Source organism: Peromyscus eremicus, chromosome 2 (assembly GCF_949786415.1).
Source record: "Peromyscus eremicus chromosome 2, PerEre_H2_v1, whole genome shotgun sequence".
NCBI lineage: Eukaryota > Metazoa > Chordata > Mammalia > Rodentia > Cricetidae > Peromyscus > Peromyscus eremicus.
In genome coordinates this window covers 164,573,499-164,586,995 of record NC_081417.1, presented here as the reverse complement: position 1 = coordinate 164,586,995, position 13,497 = coordinate 164,573,499, and the positions used below count along the sequence as shown (strand labels likewise).

The following is a 13,497-nucleotide window of genomic DNA, read 5'->3' as shown; positions in this document are numbered from 1 at the left end:
GAGCACCGTGGCAGGCTAGCAGGCTTCTGGGAGAGAAGGGGTGCTGGACAGTAGCCTGAACCTAGCAACTCAGTGTCTATGGTCTTGTGGCCGCCTCTGATACTGGGAACCAAGTGGGGTTCCAGGCCCTTGCTTGCCCTGTCCACAGGGCTGATAACGTAAGAACCAACCCTGCCTGCCCTGTGACAAGAGCAGTGAGAGGACGGCTGACCTCCGGCCCCAAGCCCAGACTCCACTGTGCACTGTGTCCAAAGGTCCAACTGGAACCATCAGTTGTGTTAGATCACCTAGGCCCGGCTGTAGGACGCCAGGATCTGGCCCTGTCTCTCAGAGGGTGGTCTCAGGTTTGTCACAGGGCTGGACTTAAGGGCCCTGGGTAGCCTCTTCCCCTGCAGGGGTTCAGGCCAGAAATTCAGGCCAAATCAAAGACCTTCAGCAGCACCTATTTTGTGGTGATTCCCCCCGAAGGCGGCCTATTGTTTTATTTAGGTTTTGTACAATCCAGCAGGGAAGAGAAAAGGGGTAGGCAGGCCAACAACAGACACTTCTATAGGCTGTACAGTAAACCGTCTTTATTTCTTTTGGTTAAAAACAATGGATTTCAATCTGGCATTTCTGTGTACTTCTCATTCCATATGTACAGTACATTGGTGATGTACACCTAGCATTATACACAAATATCAGAAGGGGAAACACATTGAAAAAGTGGCTCCAAAGGTGACTGTGCAGGACAGGTCATGCACCAACCATGGGTGGCTCAGTAGAAGCAGACAGTGTGCAGAAAGGCCCGGCCACTCTTCTCCTCAAACTCCTGCAGCAGCTCATCGATCTCATTCTCCATGTCCTCAGTGTGCTGGATCTGGGGAAGCAAAGCCTTGAGTGACACCCAGGCACTATGACATGCCTTCCATACCCCTGCCCTGTGCTGCATCTTCCTGCAGTGGGCCAGCTTCAGGATCGTTTCCTCAGGGTTGTCCCAATGGCCCCTTCCTGGCAGTCCCTGCTATGGATGATGATGGGCCCCAGACCTACACAATGACCACATAGCACCCCATATTGGGAGGGGCAGAGATAGCTTCAAAGGAAGGACTGGACCTCAAGGCTGGAACTCAGGCTCTGCTCTCAGGCATCACAGGTACATGGAAGCCTCACCAACCAGTGCCACCCGAACCTTGCAATGAGTGAAGCGAGGCACACAGATACAGGCATTTTCCTAGAACTGTCCAGCAAGAGGCTGACATGCTTCGTGGGGGGGGCAGCCTGTGCACTGCAGCATGTTAACAGCACATCCAGCTTCGATCCCTCAGATACCAATGGCTTCTACTGGTTGTAAAAACCTATAAGGTGGCCAGACATTGCCAGCAGTTCTTTGAACATTTAAGTGAGGGGGGCTAGCTGCTGACCACACAGCCCTGTCTCCAGATCATCAGCCAAACCACAAGCTCAGCAGTAACCCTGAAAGTAGAAAGTGCGCTGAGTTGAGCAGGAATATGGATCCCCCACGTCAGCCTCTACCTGGTAAGCCAAGAGAACATCAATTCTGTCACAGCCAGCTAACCTAAACAAAATTCTCAAGGGCAAAAGGCAGAACAAGGCACATGGCTCTTCCCACAAAGTACTCCATAGCATCTTAACAGTGTGATACCTCCACACAGCAGGTACACAAGCCCTTAGGAAGCTGCAAGATTGCCCAGGGGCCTTTAGAGAAGGATAAATATCTAGATCAAAAATATCAGGCAAAGGGACACAAAAATATCCCTATGCTATGGATGTTACCTCTGGTAGTCCCCAGGCCTATCTTTGACAATACCAAGTAAGCTCTTCTAGCTGTCCACCAGGGGAAAAAGTGAAATGTCATTCAGTTCTTCCAGAAGAGAGGCCTATGATCTGGGAGATGTCACACATCACTTCTACCATGAATAGAAGCACTGGGGTAGGTTCTCAAGCCAAAGCCATTGGATAACTTTCTAGAGTGTGCACTTCTTGGTCTTTATTTGAAATTTAGTATTTAACCAGGATGTAAAAATAAGTTGCTAGTGATAAGAAGCTCTCCTCTTGCCCCAAGAGGAAGTGAATCGCAGCTACTTCCTCTGGTAAGGACTACTTGGACCCAAGTGCTCAGACTCACACACTGGCAGAGCTCGCAGATAAGGAATGCCCCCAGGGTGGCCTCTTCATGGTTGTCCTGAATGTCCACATTGACCACATGCACTGGCTGGCAGGTCTCCTGTTCTCTGGAATTCAGATCTGATTGGAAAAAGAGGCACAAGTATTACTAGACACCGGGTAATGGAGTGCAAGTCCAGCTCTCACCACACCTGCCCCTGAACTCTGTGGAATAGAACTCAAGGACTGAGCATCCAAGTCCAAGGAACTAACACGAGGAACGGCCCCACAACACAGGCTAAGTGAAGAAACCTAGGTAAACAGTATACTCAAGGCCATACTATGCCAGCCCGTGCTGTAGTCAACAGCACTTTCTATAAAATGCTGGCCATTTCTATAAAATGAAAAGCAAACACTGAAGGCCACAAGGCTTACAGAGACACACAGGTAGTTTTGCTGGACATCAGTCCTTGGCTTACTCCTCACAGGCCATCCTCCAGATGTCCACACAGGTTAAAGGATGAGAGGGGGTGTCCTGTATCTCTACAACTGTTGCCCAGGGCCTGATGCCTAACTTGCCTTCCCTCATCTCTGACCCCAGAAATCTTCCAGCCTAGTGTTGGTGGCACAGCCTGAATGGCAGACCAGGCTGTATGAACTCACCTTCTACAACCTGGTCATAGACTCGCTCTTCACAAGTGAGGATCAGGTCAAACAGGTCCTTGCAGTTCTGGAACCTTTCTGGCCGGGGCTTGATCCTTTTATTTCTGTCCAACATATGTAAAATCCCATTCTGTGTATAGCTGAACACCAGAGTCAAGGAGCTTTGGATAAATAAATGTTCACTAACCTAGTCCTGCCTGTAAATAAATGGTTTCCCTGCCTATCAGGTTCCAAGTTGGTCCTTGTCAACAGGGGCATCACAGCTCTAGGCCTTAGCATAGGCTTGGTCACCACTGCCCCACAATAGGAAGGTGCTGACTTCTTGAGAGTGTCATGATTTCTATGATACCCAAACCTGCCAAGTGACTCCAGACAGCCTTGGCCATTCAGTTTTTGTTTTGTTTTATGTTTTTCGAGACAGGGTTTCTCTGTGTAGCTTTGCGCCTTTCCTGGAATTTACTCTGTAGACCAGGCTGGCCTCGAACTCACAGAAATCCTCCTGCCTCTGCCTCCCGAGTGCTGGGATTAAAGGCATGGGCCACCACCGCCCAGCATCTTGGCCATTCTGACTGGACAGAAAGCAGAAGCATAGCACTGGCTGCCTCCTCTCAGGACAGTGGCCTTTTCCTCTATCATACTGACCACTTAAGGTATCTCTTATCTGTGCTGTTTGTTTTACTGTCTCATCCAAGCACAGGGTAAAGCATTTGTTTCCTCTCAAACTGGAGTCCTACTGCAAAGACAATGCTGCCAGGAAACCAAGCCTCAATCCAGCTAAGCTACAGCAGGAAGAAAATCTGGAAAAATCCACTCAATCTCCTCCCACGCCCCCACCCCTCCTCACACACACACAACAGACAGGGTTTCTCTGTGTAGTCCTGGCACTTGCTCTTAGACCAGGTTGGCCTCGAACTCAGAGATTCACCAGTCACAGATCCTCCTGAGTGCTAGGATTAAAGGCATGTACCACCACACCCGGATTCCAACAAATCTCTCAAACCTCAGCAACAGAAAGGACTGGGAACACCCCAAGAAAGGACTGGGAACACCCCACTGATGGTATAGAAGGGACAAGCTCTGGTTCAACTAAAAGCAGGGAGACTGACAGCTGAGCCCAAAGGGATAATCCAGAGGATACTTCCATGTTCAGGCCCATCAGCCCTGACAAAAGACAGGAGAACCACTGCCTTTGGGGCCTTCAAGATTGTGCCACCCTATCCTCAGATAGTTACTGGAGCACCCATAGTCTGAGGTTTCCTCTGAGCTGCTCTGGACACTTAGAAACAAGCACCTGTTTTAGGGAAACAGAAAGGCTTTTCAGATTCAGTTCTCTACTATGATGTGGAGCCTGGGGACTGAGCTCAGGCTTGAGCACAGGTGCCCCTACCTGCTGAGATATCTTACCAATGTGTCAACTTATTTAAATATGTTCATGGTGCTTTAAAAATGCCTCCTACATTCGTACAGTAAAGGCAGCTTTTTAGAACACATTTAAGTGGCCATCTAAACAGTTTAACTTGAAGACACCTGGCCAATAGCTGCTAGGCAGTTCCATTTCCTGCATCATTAGCTGCTTCTGGGGCTAGGTCCTGAAGCATGGTAACCTTCCTGTTTCCCTGCTGGCCACAAGAAGAGCTGCATCCAGGCTTGTAGAGTCTTTCAAAGTCCCTGGGGGAAAGAATGTACCCAGTGGCTGGTACAACTTCTGGGACAGAGGACAAGGAGGAGTAGACCTTTTGGGCAGGAATCAGTCAGGATCCAGGTACTTAAATTTAGCACTTATCCCAAGGAAGAGCTGGAGAAAGTCACATGGAGAGTGCTGGGGTAGTGGGAAACACCACTTTGCATTCTCCACTACCAGAGTCAGGCCCAAAAATACTCCAAGAACTGTGGTCACAGGATGGTCCTGCATGGAAAGGTCTTGTTATTTTCTCCAACACATACATGCATATCTTGCTTGGATAGACTACTTTTAAGTGAAGACCTAGCTATTTAATGAAGGCTGGGAAACATTAATCATGCCAGAACCTCACCTGAACTTGACAATTGGGGGCGTGCGGGGGGGGGGGGGGGGGGAGTGGGGTGGGGGTGGGGGGGGTGGGGGGGTGTTGAAACAGGTTTCTCTGTGTAGCTCTGGCTGGCCTGGAACTCGTTCTGTAGACCAGGCTGGCCTCAAACTTAGAGATGTGCCTGCCTCTGCCTCCTGGTTGCTGAGATCAAAGGTATGTACCACTGCCACCACCACACAGCAAATTTGATACTTCCAACAAACTCTGAAAACCAGCCAAAATCGAGCTCAGAGGCTAGGCTAGGACATATGGGTGGACACAATAGACAGGCCCACTTTCCCAGAATGCCCTCTCCTGGTTGCCGTTTTTGACAACCTCACTGAACGGCCAATTAGCTGGAAAACTTCCAAGAGCCCCAAGCTTAAGCACGGCTTGGGCTGATGCTCACCTGGCCAAGCCCAGGGCTTCCAGCAAAGCCTCAGAGGAGCCAGGGGTACAAGTGTCAAGTTGATTATGCCCTCTGGTTCTAATTAATCGGTCCCTGGAGTGAGATTCCTGAAAACTGAGGGCTGTGCTATGGCCAAGTGTGGATGGATTTAATCTACTTGCAGTGAGCCAACAGTGACCAAGTGCTGGCTTTCTCGAGGGAAGAGCCACTCCCACCAGACTCTGGACTCTCATATCTGTCCCTGCTGGCTTTCTGGGGATAGGGTTCACACTCAGGGCCCCAGGACCTGGGATGTTGTCTCACAACAGAAGTACAATTCAGTATCATTAAAAAAAAAAAACTTCTAGGGGTTGGGGATTTAGCTCAGTGGTAGAGTGCTTGCCTAGCTGGATTCAGTCCTCAGCTCAAGAAAAAAAAACAAAAACAAAAACAAAAACTAGGTTTACCATCAGACAAACAACTCAAGCTGTTCTCCTTGTAGAATATACAATTTCTTAATACCAAGTGATATGACTGGCTGGATACAGGAGAAGAGGAACACTGGAGCTGAGATTCCTGGTGGACATCTGTAATCCTAGCACTCAAGAGATAAAGGAAGGAGGATTAGGTTAACTCGAGCTACACAAGTCTGAGGGAAACCTAGGTTACCTGAGACCTTGTCTCAAAAAAGAAGAGGCTAGGGAGATGGCATAGCAATTAAGAGTGCTTCCTGCCCTCCCAGGACTCAAGTTCAGTTCCCAGCACCTACACCAGACAGTTTACAACCTCCTTTAACACCAGCTTCAGGGAGCTGATGCCTCCCCCAACTTTTTTTTTTCCAGGCAGCCTTGTCTGTCCTGGAACTCCCTCTGTAGACCAGGCAGGCCTCAAACTCATAGAGATCTGCCTGCCCCGAGTGCTGGGATTAAAGGTGTGTGTGTACCACCACCGCCTGGCCTAATGCCCTTTTCCTGGTCTTTCCAGGCATCGACATCCATAAAAAAATAAAATCTTTTTTTTTTATTTTTTTTATTTATTATGTATACAGAAGAGGGTGCCAGATCTCATTACAGATGGTTGTGAGCCACCATGTGGTTGCTGGGAATTGAACTCAGGACCTCTGGAAGTGCAGTCAGTGCTCTTAACCTCTGAGCCATCTCTCCAGGTCAAAAAAAATAAAATCTTAACTATAAGCTAGGCATGGTGGATTATGTTTGTTATCCTAGCACTTAGAAAGCAAAGGCAGAACTGCCATTAAGTCCAAAGGCAATCTGGGCTACACAGTGAGTTCTAAACCAGGTAGGTATAGAGTGAGACCCAGTCTCAAAAAACAAAATGAAAGCTGGGCATGGTGGCACATGCCTTTAATCCCAGCACCTGAGAGGCAGAGGCAGGCAGATCTTTGTGAGTCTGAGGCCAGCCTAGTCTACAAAAAAAGAAAATGAGAATCCTATGGGACCCTTTAGTCCCCTCATGCACAGAACCCGCGGGCACACTGTCATCTCCTGGGCTACTGCAGGGCCATGGAGCTGAGGGCTGGCACCTTAGGGGCCTGCTTCCAGGATCACACAGCATTTTCCTCTGAGTAGTTGCTCTTGGGAGTGGATGCACATTCATCCACTTGTAATTTAAGATTTTACAGGTGTAGTACCAATCATGTCTTTACTAGTTAAACAATTTCCCAAAGAGAAGCTATTTCCACAACTGACTTCATGGACACTAACTATGGGCTCTTCAAATAATAGTAGCATCTGATACCTTTCCTATCAAGTGGGAGCAGAACCGGGCATCCTTAGCCACTCACAAAGGAATAGATGTCTTTGTCCTCCCCAGAGCACATGGCTTTTGACAGAACACCCTATGAAGAAAGGCCAGACACCATGCGGTGGTAGTTCGTGCCTTTAATCTCAGCACTCAAGAGGCAGAGGCAGGCGGATCTCTGAGAGTTCAAGACCAGCCTGGTTTATAGAGCGAGTTCCAGGACAGCCAAGACTGTTATATAGAGAAACCTTGTCTCGAAAAAACAAAACAAAGGCTGGAGAGATGGCTCAGAGGTTAAGAGCACTGGCTGCTCTTCTAGAGGTCCTGAGTTCAATTCCCAGCAACCACATGTGGGCTCACAACCATCTGTGATGAGATCTGATGCCCTCTTCTGGCCTGCAGGCATACATGCAGGCAGAACACACTGTATACATAATAAATAAATAAATTAAAACAAAAACAAAAAACCAACCAACCAACCAACCAACCAACCAAAGGAAGACCAAACCAATGAGACCCACAGGCTGGCTCTCAGCATCAAATTCAACACAGGACAAGGCTTGAATTCTTATCTGTGCCCAGTCACCCATGGCAGAGTGGGCAGCTTTCTGGAGAAAGGGCAAGTGTGCACAGGACAGGAACTGCACAACAGCCAGTCACTTACTGGTCTGAAGGCTCACTGGTGCACTCGGCTCTGCTACCATCTACTTGGCTGATTCCATAAAATGCCTGTATCTGCTGTTAGGAGGTATATAGGACCATCAGCACCTCACAGCCAAGGGGCCTCTCAAGAAGCTGCCTTCAGGGCTGGAGAGATGGCTCAGAGGTTAAGAGCACCGACTGCTTTTCCAAAGGTCCTGAGTTCAATTCCCAGCACCCACATGGTGGCTGACAACCATCTGTAATGAGATCTGGCACCCTCTTCTGTATACATAATAAATAAATAAATCTTTAAAAAAAAAAAAAAAAAAAAAAAAAAAAGAAAGAAGCTGCCTTCAGACTGAACTTCCTGAGTCAGGCCCATGCTCCTGCTATGGATAAATCTGCAATAGACCCCCAAACACAGGTTTCACCCATCCTTCTGTTCAGAAGCTAACCAAGGTGCCAGCATAAGTCAGGCCTCATTTCTCCAGAAACATAACCAACCACATTTAAGACAGGCCTGACTAAGAACATTAAGGTAATGTTCCTTGAAAAAGGGAATGGGTGGAAACAGAAAGAATCCTGAGGGGCTCTCAACCTTGTTGCCTTCACTACTGTCCTAATACCCTCAGGTCAGATAAGCCTCCTCTCAGTCACAGGGATGCAGTTAGGGAATGATGCTAGGCAGAGGGGCAGCTGCAGGACTCCCAGCCCCTCAGAGAAGCAGCAGAAAGCAGGCATTAGAAGGGGCACCAAATTCCCCTTCAACCTACCATCAAATCTGGCATGGTGGCACATACCTTTAATCCTAGCACTCGGGAGGCAAAGGCAGGCAAATGTCTATGAGTTCAAAGCCAGCTTAGTTTACATGGCAAATTTCAGGCTTACCAGGGCTAGAGAGACCCTATCTCAAAAAAAAAAAAAAAAAAAAAAAAACCCACAAAACAAAAACAAAAAAACAAAAAACAACAACAACAACAAAAACCAACAACAAAAAAAGGAGTCACCATCAATATACTTCAGGTGAATTAATGAAATCACAGTTTGATCAACAGCTATACAAGCTTGAACAGATCAAGCCTCATCTCAGAGTACTTACTAAACACAAATGTTTAGTAAGTATTTAAAGAAGAGTTTAGTGTCAACAGGACAAGAGGCCATGACTTTTAACTGGCCAGTGCACCGTTTACCAACCACCATCCTTTACAAGTTTTTAAAAAAGCTACAATTTTTTTGTGTGTGTATATGTGTGCATACATGCATGTAGGCTGGAATACCACCTCAGGTGCTATCGCCTGTTTGCTTCTTTACAGGATCTCATGACTGGCCAGAAACTCACCAGTGGCTAGGCTGGCTAGCCAGTGAGTCCTAAGGATCCACCTGTCTCTTCCTCCCCAGCATAAGTATCATAAGCATACCTCACTCAGCTTTTATTATGTGGGTCCCATATTTTACTGACGGCTATCATTCCAGCTCAACTTTTGAGACAGCACCTTGCTGTGTAACCCACAATGACTTCCAATATCACATCTTGCCACAGTCTCCCAAGTGCTTAAGTTACATGTGTGCTCCATCATACTCAACTACAAACCCAAATTTTAGTCTGTGGCTACCTGAGGGTGGGCCATGCAGTCTGTGGATGCAGGTCTGTGCCATGCTACCTGCTACCATGCTGCCTGCTTTCACAGGCAGGGCCAGAGACCCTGCAACTACCTGTCCATCTCAGAATTATTTTACTTCTTTTTGTTATTTTTTTGTCAAGATAAGGTTTCTCTGTGTAGCCCCAGCTGTCTTGGAACTCTGTATAACAGGCTGGCCTTGAACTCAGATCCTCCTGCAACTGCCTCCCAAGTGCTGGGATTAAAGGCTAGTTCTACCACCACCTGGAATTATTTTACTCCTAACCTCAAGTTAAATTTAGTTTAAGTTTTGTTTTGTTTTGTTTGAGATGAGGTTTCTCTGCAGTAGACCAGATCAGGCTGGCCTCGAACTCAAAGACTCCTGAGTGCTGGGGTTAAAGAAAGGCATGTGCTGCCACCACCACCACCACCACCACCACCACCACCACCACCACCACCATCACCACGACTGCCCTGCTAAAGCACAATTCTGAAGAGAAAACTCAAGTCTCAATTTGGAGAGAGTCCCAAAGGTGTCACTCAGAAATGGCTATTAACTATTGCTGAACACACTAAAAATTGTGTGTGTGTGTGTGCCTACTTGCACACACTGGTGCATGTGTCACATTATACATGTAAAGGTCAGAGGACAACTTGTATGAGTCAGTTCTTTCCTTCAGGATACAGATTGGGGGCATTGAACACAGTTGTCAGGCTTGTCAGCAACTGTCTTTTCCTGTTAAGCTATCTGGCTGGCCCCTCTCACTAAGTTTTAACAAACCTTCTAGCCCAGTGATTCTCAATCTTCTTAAGGCTACAACCCTTTAATACAGTTCCTCATGTTGTGGTGACCCTCAACATGGAATTATTTCATTGCTACTTCCTAATTGTAATTTTACGGGGGCTGGAGAGATGGCTCAAAGGTTAAGAACACTGGCTGCTCCTCCAGAGGTCCTGAGTTCAATTCCCAGCAACCACATGGTGACTCACAACCATCGATAATGCGATCTGGTGTCCTTTTCTGGTGTGCAGGCATACATGCAGGCAGAACACTGTATACATAATAAATCTTAAAAAAATAACTGTAATTTTGCTGTTATGCACACCATTTCAGGCTAGTTAAATGCCCAGATCTCCAACAATGACTAAAGCACCCAGTGGACCCCAGATTCAGGTGTGCTCACTGCGAGGCTGACACCAAGTTCAACATCCCACACACAGCATCCTGTAAACAGTGCCTCTCAGTGGGCACAGGGACTAACGGCTGAAGGAAATATGAACAGCATCACTGTTAGACAAAAGGGTTAGTTAGAAAAGGAAAACACTTAGATAAATACAACTTTTAGGAAGGATGTTCATTCCAAGCACATGGCCCTCAGTCTTAAAAGCTGTCAGGTATCCTAGGACATGGTCTGGGAGTTGAAGGTCTCACAGGCACCAAAGATGGCAGAACACAGACCAAACCAGAGGTGTTGTTAACAACTTATCACAAAATTCCAAGGGATGGCAAAGCCAGTACATCGAATAGAAAGCAGGATTGCTTGAATATATTTTATACACTATTACATTAAAACACTTCTCACAAATGCAGACTTCCAAAGCCTACCTCCTGAACTCCTAAGATAATCAATACCTGATGAACTGTTTATTGCAAGGTCTCCAAAGCACAACTAGGCCATCAAATGGAAAAGAGGCCTGAGATGGTCAGAGTGCTTGCCTGAACTGGGCACTGAAGACCTTTGATGACCACAAGAGCAGAGACAAATGCAATTAGAGAAGCAATGTTGGACTGAGATTTATTTTAGTGGACAAGGCTGAATTCAGGCACTGCAAGGGACAGAGTATGGGGCAACCTGTATCCCCAGTAAGACGGCCCATAAACCTATTGAAGTCCCTTGGAACCCACAGGACCACCATAAACACAGCTTCTTCTTTTTTCTTTTTATTTTACTTTATTTTTGTGTGACAACATTTTTCTTTCTTTAGGTAATGGTAAGCCTAGAGTATAACAAAAAAGTCAGGACAGGGTATGGCTACCTGCACCTAGATTGCTGAGTCTCTCTGCAATCCTGTGTATACCTCCATTCCTCAGTATTGCACCAGGAGAGACTGCTCATTTTTAGGGGTCAAATGTTCAGCTCCAACTTGCATTTCCAGAATGGGAGACTGGCTGCTCAACTCACAACTGAGCCTTTCCTGAGAAGAGTGCTTTTCTAGGCTTTCAAGACATGCCCTAAGAAACTCAGGCAAGTTTCTTATTTCAATGGCTGACCTCAGGAAGGTGATGAACTCAATGGCTAGCAGGAACACCTCACTGCTAGTACAGTGAGGGTTGTGTCCAAAGGAGAAAACCCAGGTACTATTACATCCAGACATTTGAATGGCCACGGCAACTACCATGGCCAATCAGCTTTGATAAACCTCTGATGAATAAGTAGCAGGCAAATATCCCTTGGGCCACATGTCAGAACTACTCTAGAACATACATGAGATGTAATTAGTATTTTAGCAAAATTGGATGAGTTATTTCATTGGGAACTGGTGCCTGGCTTGGGAACACATTTGTGACAATAAACACCATTTTTAAAACCTCTTCCCCTAAATAAATAAATAAATAAATAAATAAATAAATAAATAAATAAATAAATAAATAAATAAATAAATAAATATAAAGCCAGGCCTTGGGAACACATTTGTGACAATACACACCATTTTTAAAACCTCTTCCCCTAACTAAATAAATAAATAAATAAATAAATAAATAAATAAATAAATATAAAGCCAGGCCTTGGTGGTGCATGCCTTGAACTGGTGCCTGGCTTGGGAACACATTTGTGACAATACACACCATTTTTAAAACCTCTTCCCCTAAATAAATAAATAAATAAATAAATAAATAAATAAATAAATAAATAAATAAATATAAAGCCAGGCCTTGGTGGTGCATGCCTTGAATCCTAGCACCTGGGAGGCAGAGACAGGCGGATCTCTGTAAATTAAAGCCTGGTCTCCAAGAGCGAGTTCCAGGATAGGTTCCAAAGCTACAGAGAAACCCTGTCTCCAAAAAACAAACAAGCAAACAAGCAAGCAAACAAACAAAACAAAAATCTCTTTAAGAAGAACAGCAAGCAGGAGCTAGAGAGATGGCTCAGTGGTTAAGAGCACTGGCTGTTCTTCCAGAGGTCCCGAGTTTAACTCCCAGCAGCCCCATGGTGGCTCAAAACCATTAACGGGATCTGATGCCCTCTACTGGCATTCAGATAAATAAATAAATCTTTAAAATATTAAATACAAATAAAAAATACAGCTACCAACCACATGAAAATAAACAGCAAACAAGTGAAAATCCTTGTTAGGCATTGCTTTGCCATGTGATGACAGAGCATGATTAAACCAGAACCACCGTGTCTGCAGAGCAGGGTGCACTCCCAGGAGGCAGAAATTCCCATTCTAAACTCTACAAAAACAAGAGAAACAGGAGCTCCACCTGAAACTTGAGATTAGTAAAACCTCACCAATAAATGAATTTCCAGGGCTACAGATAAAGGAAGGACCCTCCCATGGATGCTCTATTTATCAATGGTCTTCAACATGGGGATTGTATTATAGTCACTTTTACATCACGAGAAAAAGCAACTAGGCAAAGAGACGTGGCTCAGTATGAGATGTCAGTTAACCCTGGGGAGCAGGGTATAATAGGATAGGATGTCACATTATAAAGCAGGGGAAGGGGCATGCAGGAAGAGACTAGTATAAGATATGATCCCAACAGGCTGGAGAGATGGCTCAGCAGTTAACAGAACTTGTTGATTTTCAGAGGACCTGAACTTGACTCGTAGCACCCACGTGATGGCTCACAACAGTCCATCAACTCCAGTTCAAGGAGATCTAATGCCAAACCTCCTCAGGCACCAGGCACATATGTGGTACATGGACATACAATCCAGCAAAACATTCATGTACATAAAATAAAAAATATTAACTTCATAGAAAAAAAAGAGGATAACCCCAGGACATGCTCCCTGTAACCTACTCCTGATAGCTCCACTACCTCCCAATTTTGCCAGTATAATTATGAAACTATCAATGGATCATTCATAGCTCTTACAATCTGTCTTAACACTTTTGGCTGTTGAGATGGCTCAGTGGGTAAAGTACTTTATATACAAGCCTAACACCCCAAGTTCAACCCCTGGAACCCACACAGAAGTGAGGAGAGAATTGTTTAAACAAAGTTGTCCTCTACTTTCTACATGCATGCTACTGCATA

At 45.9% G+C, this 13,497-nt stretch overlaps 1 protein-coding gene across 1 annotated transcript in view; it reads right to left on the bottom strand.

Moving 5' to 3' along the window:
• Positions 1-557: 557 nt before the first annotated feature.
• Ssu72 (SSU72 homolog, RNA polymerase II CTD phosphatase) overlaps positions 558-13,497 on the bottom strand; it is a 36,621-nt gene continuing 23,681 nt past the window's right edge. Inside the window, exons 3-5 of the mRNA XM_059255554.1 lie at positions 2,770-2,909; positions 2,129-2,247; positions 558-859 (exon numbers count right to left, since the gene is read on the bottom strand). Of these exons, the coding sequence (XP_059111537.1) occupies positions 758-859; positions 2,129-2,247; positions 2,770-2,909 (361 nt within the window). The 3' untranslated portion in view covers positions 558-757. The remainder of the gene's footprint in view (positions 860-2,128; positions 2,248-2,769; positions 2,910-13,497) is intronic.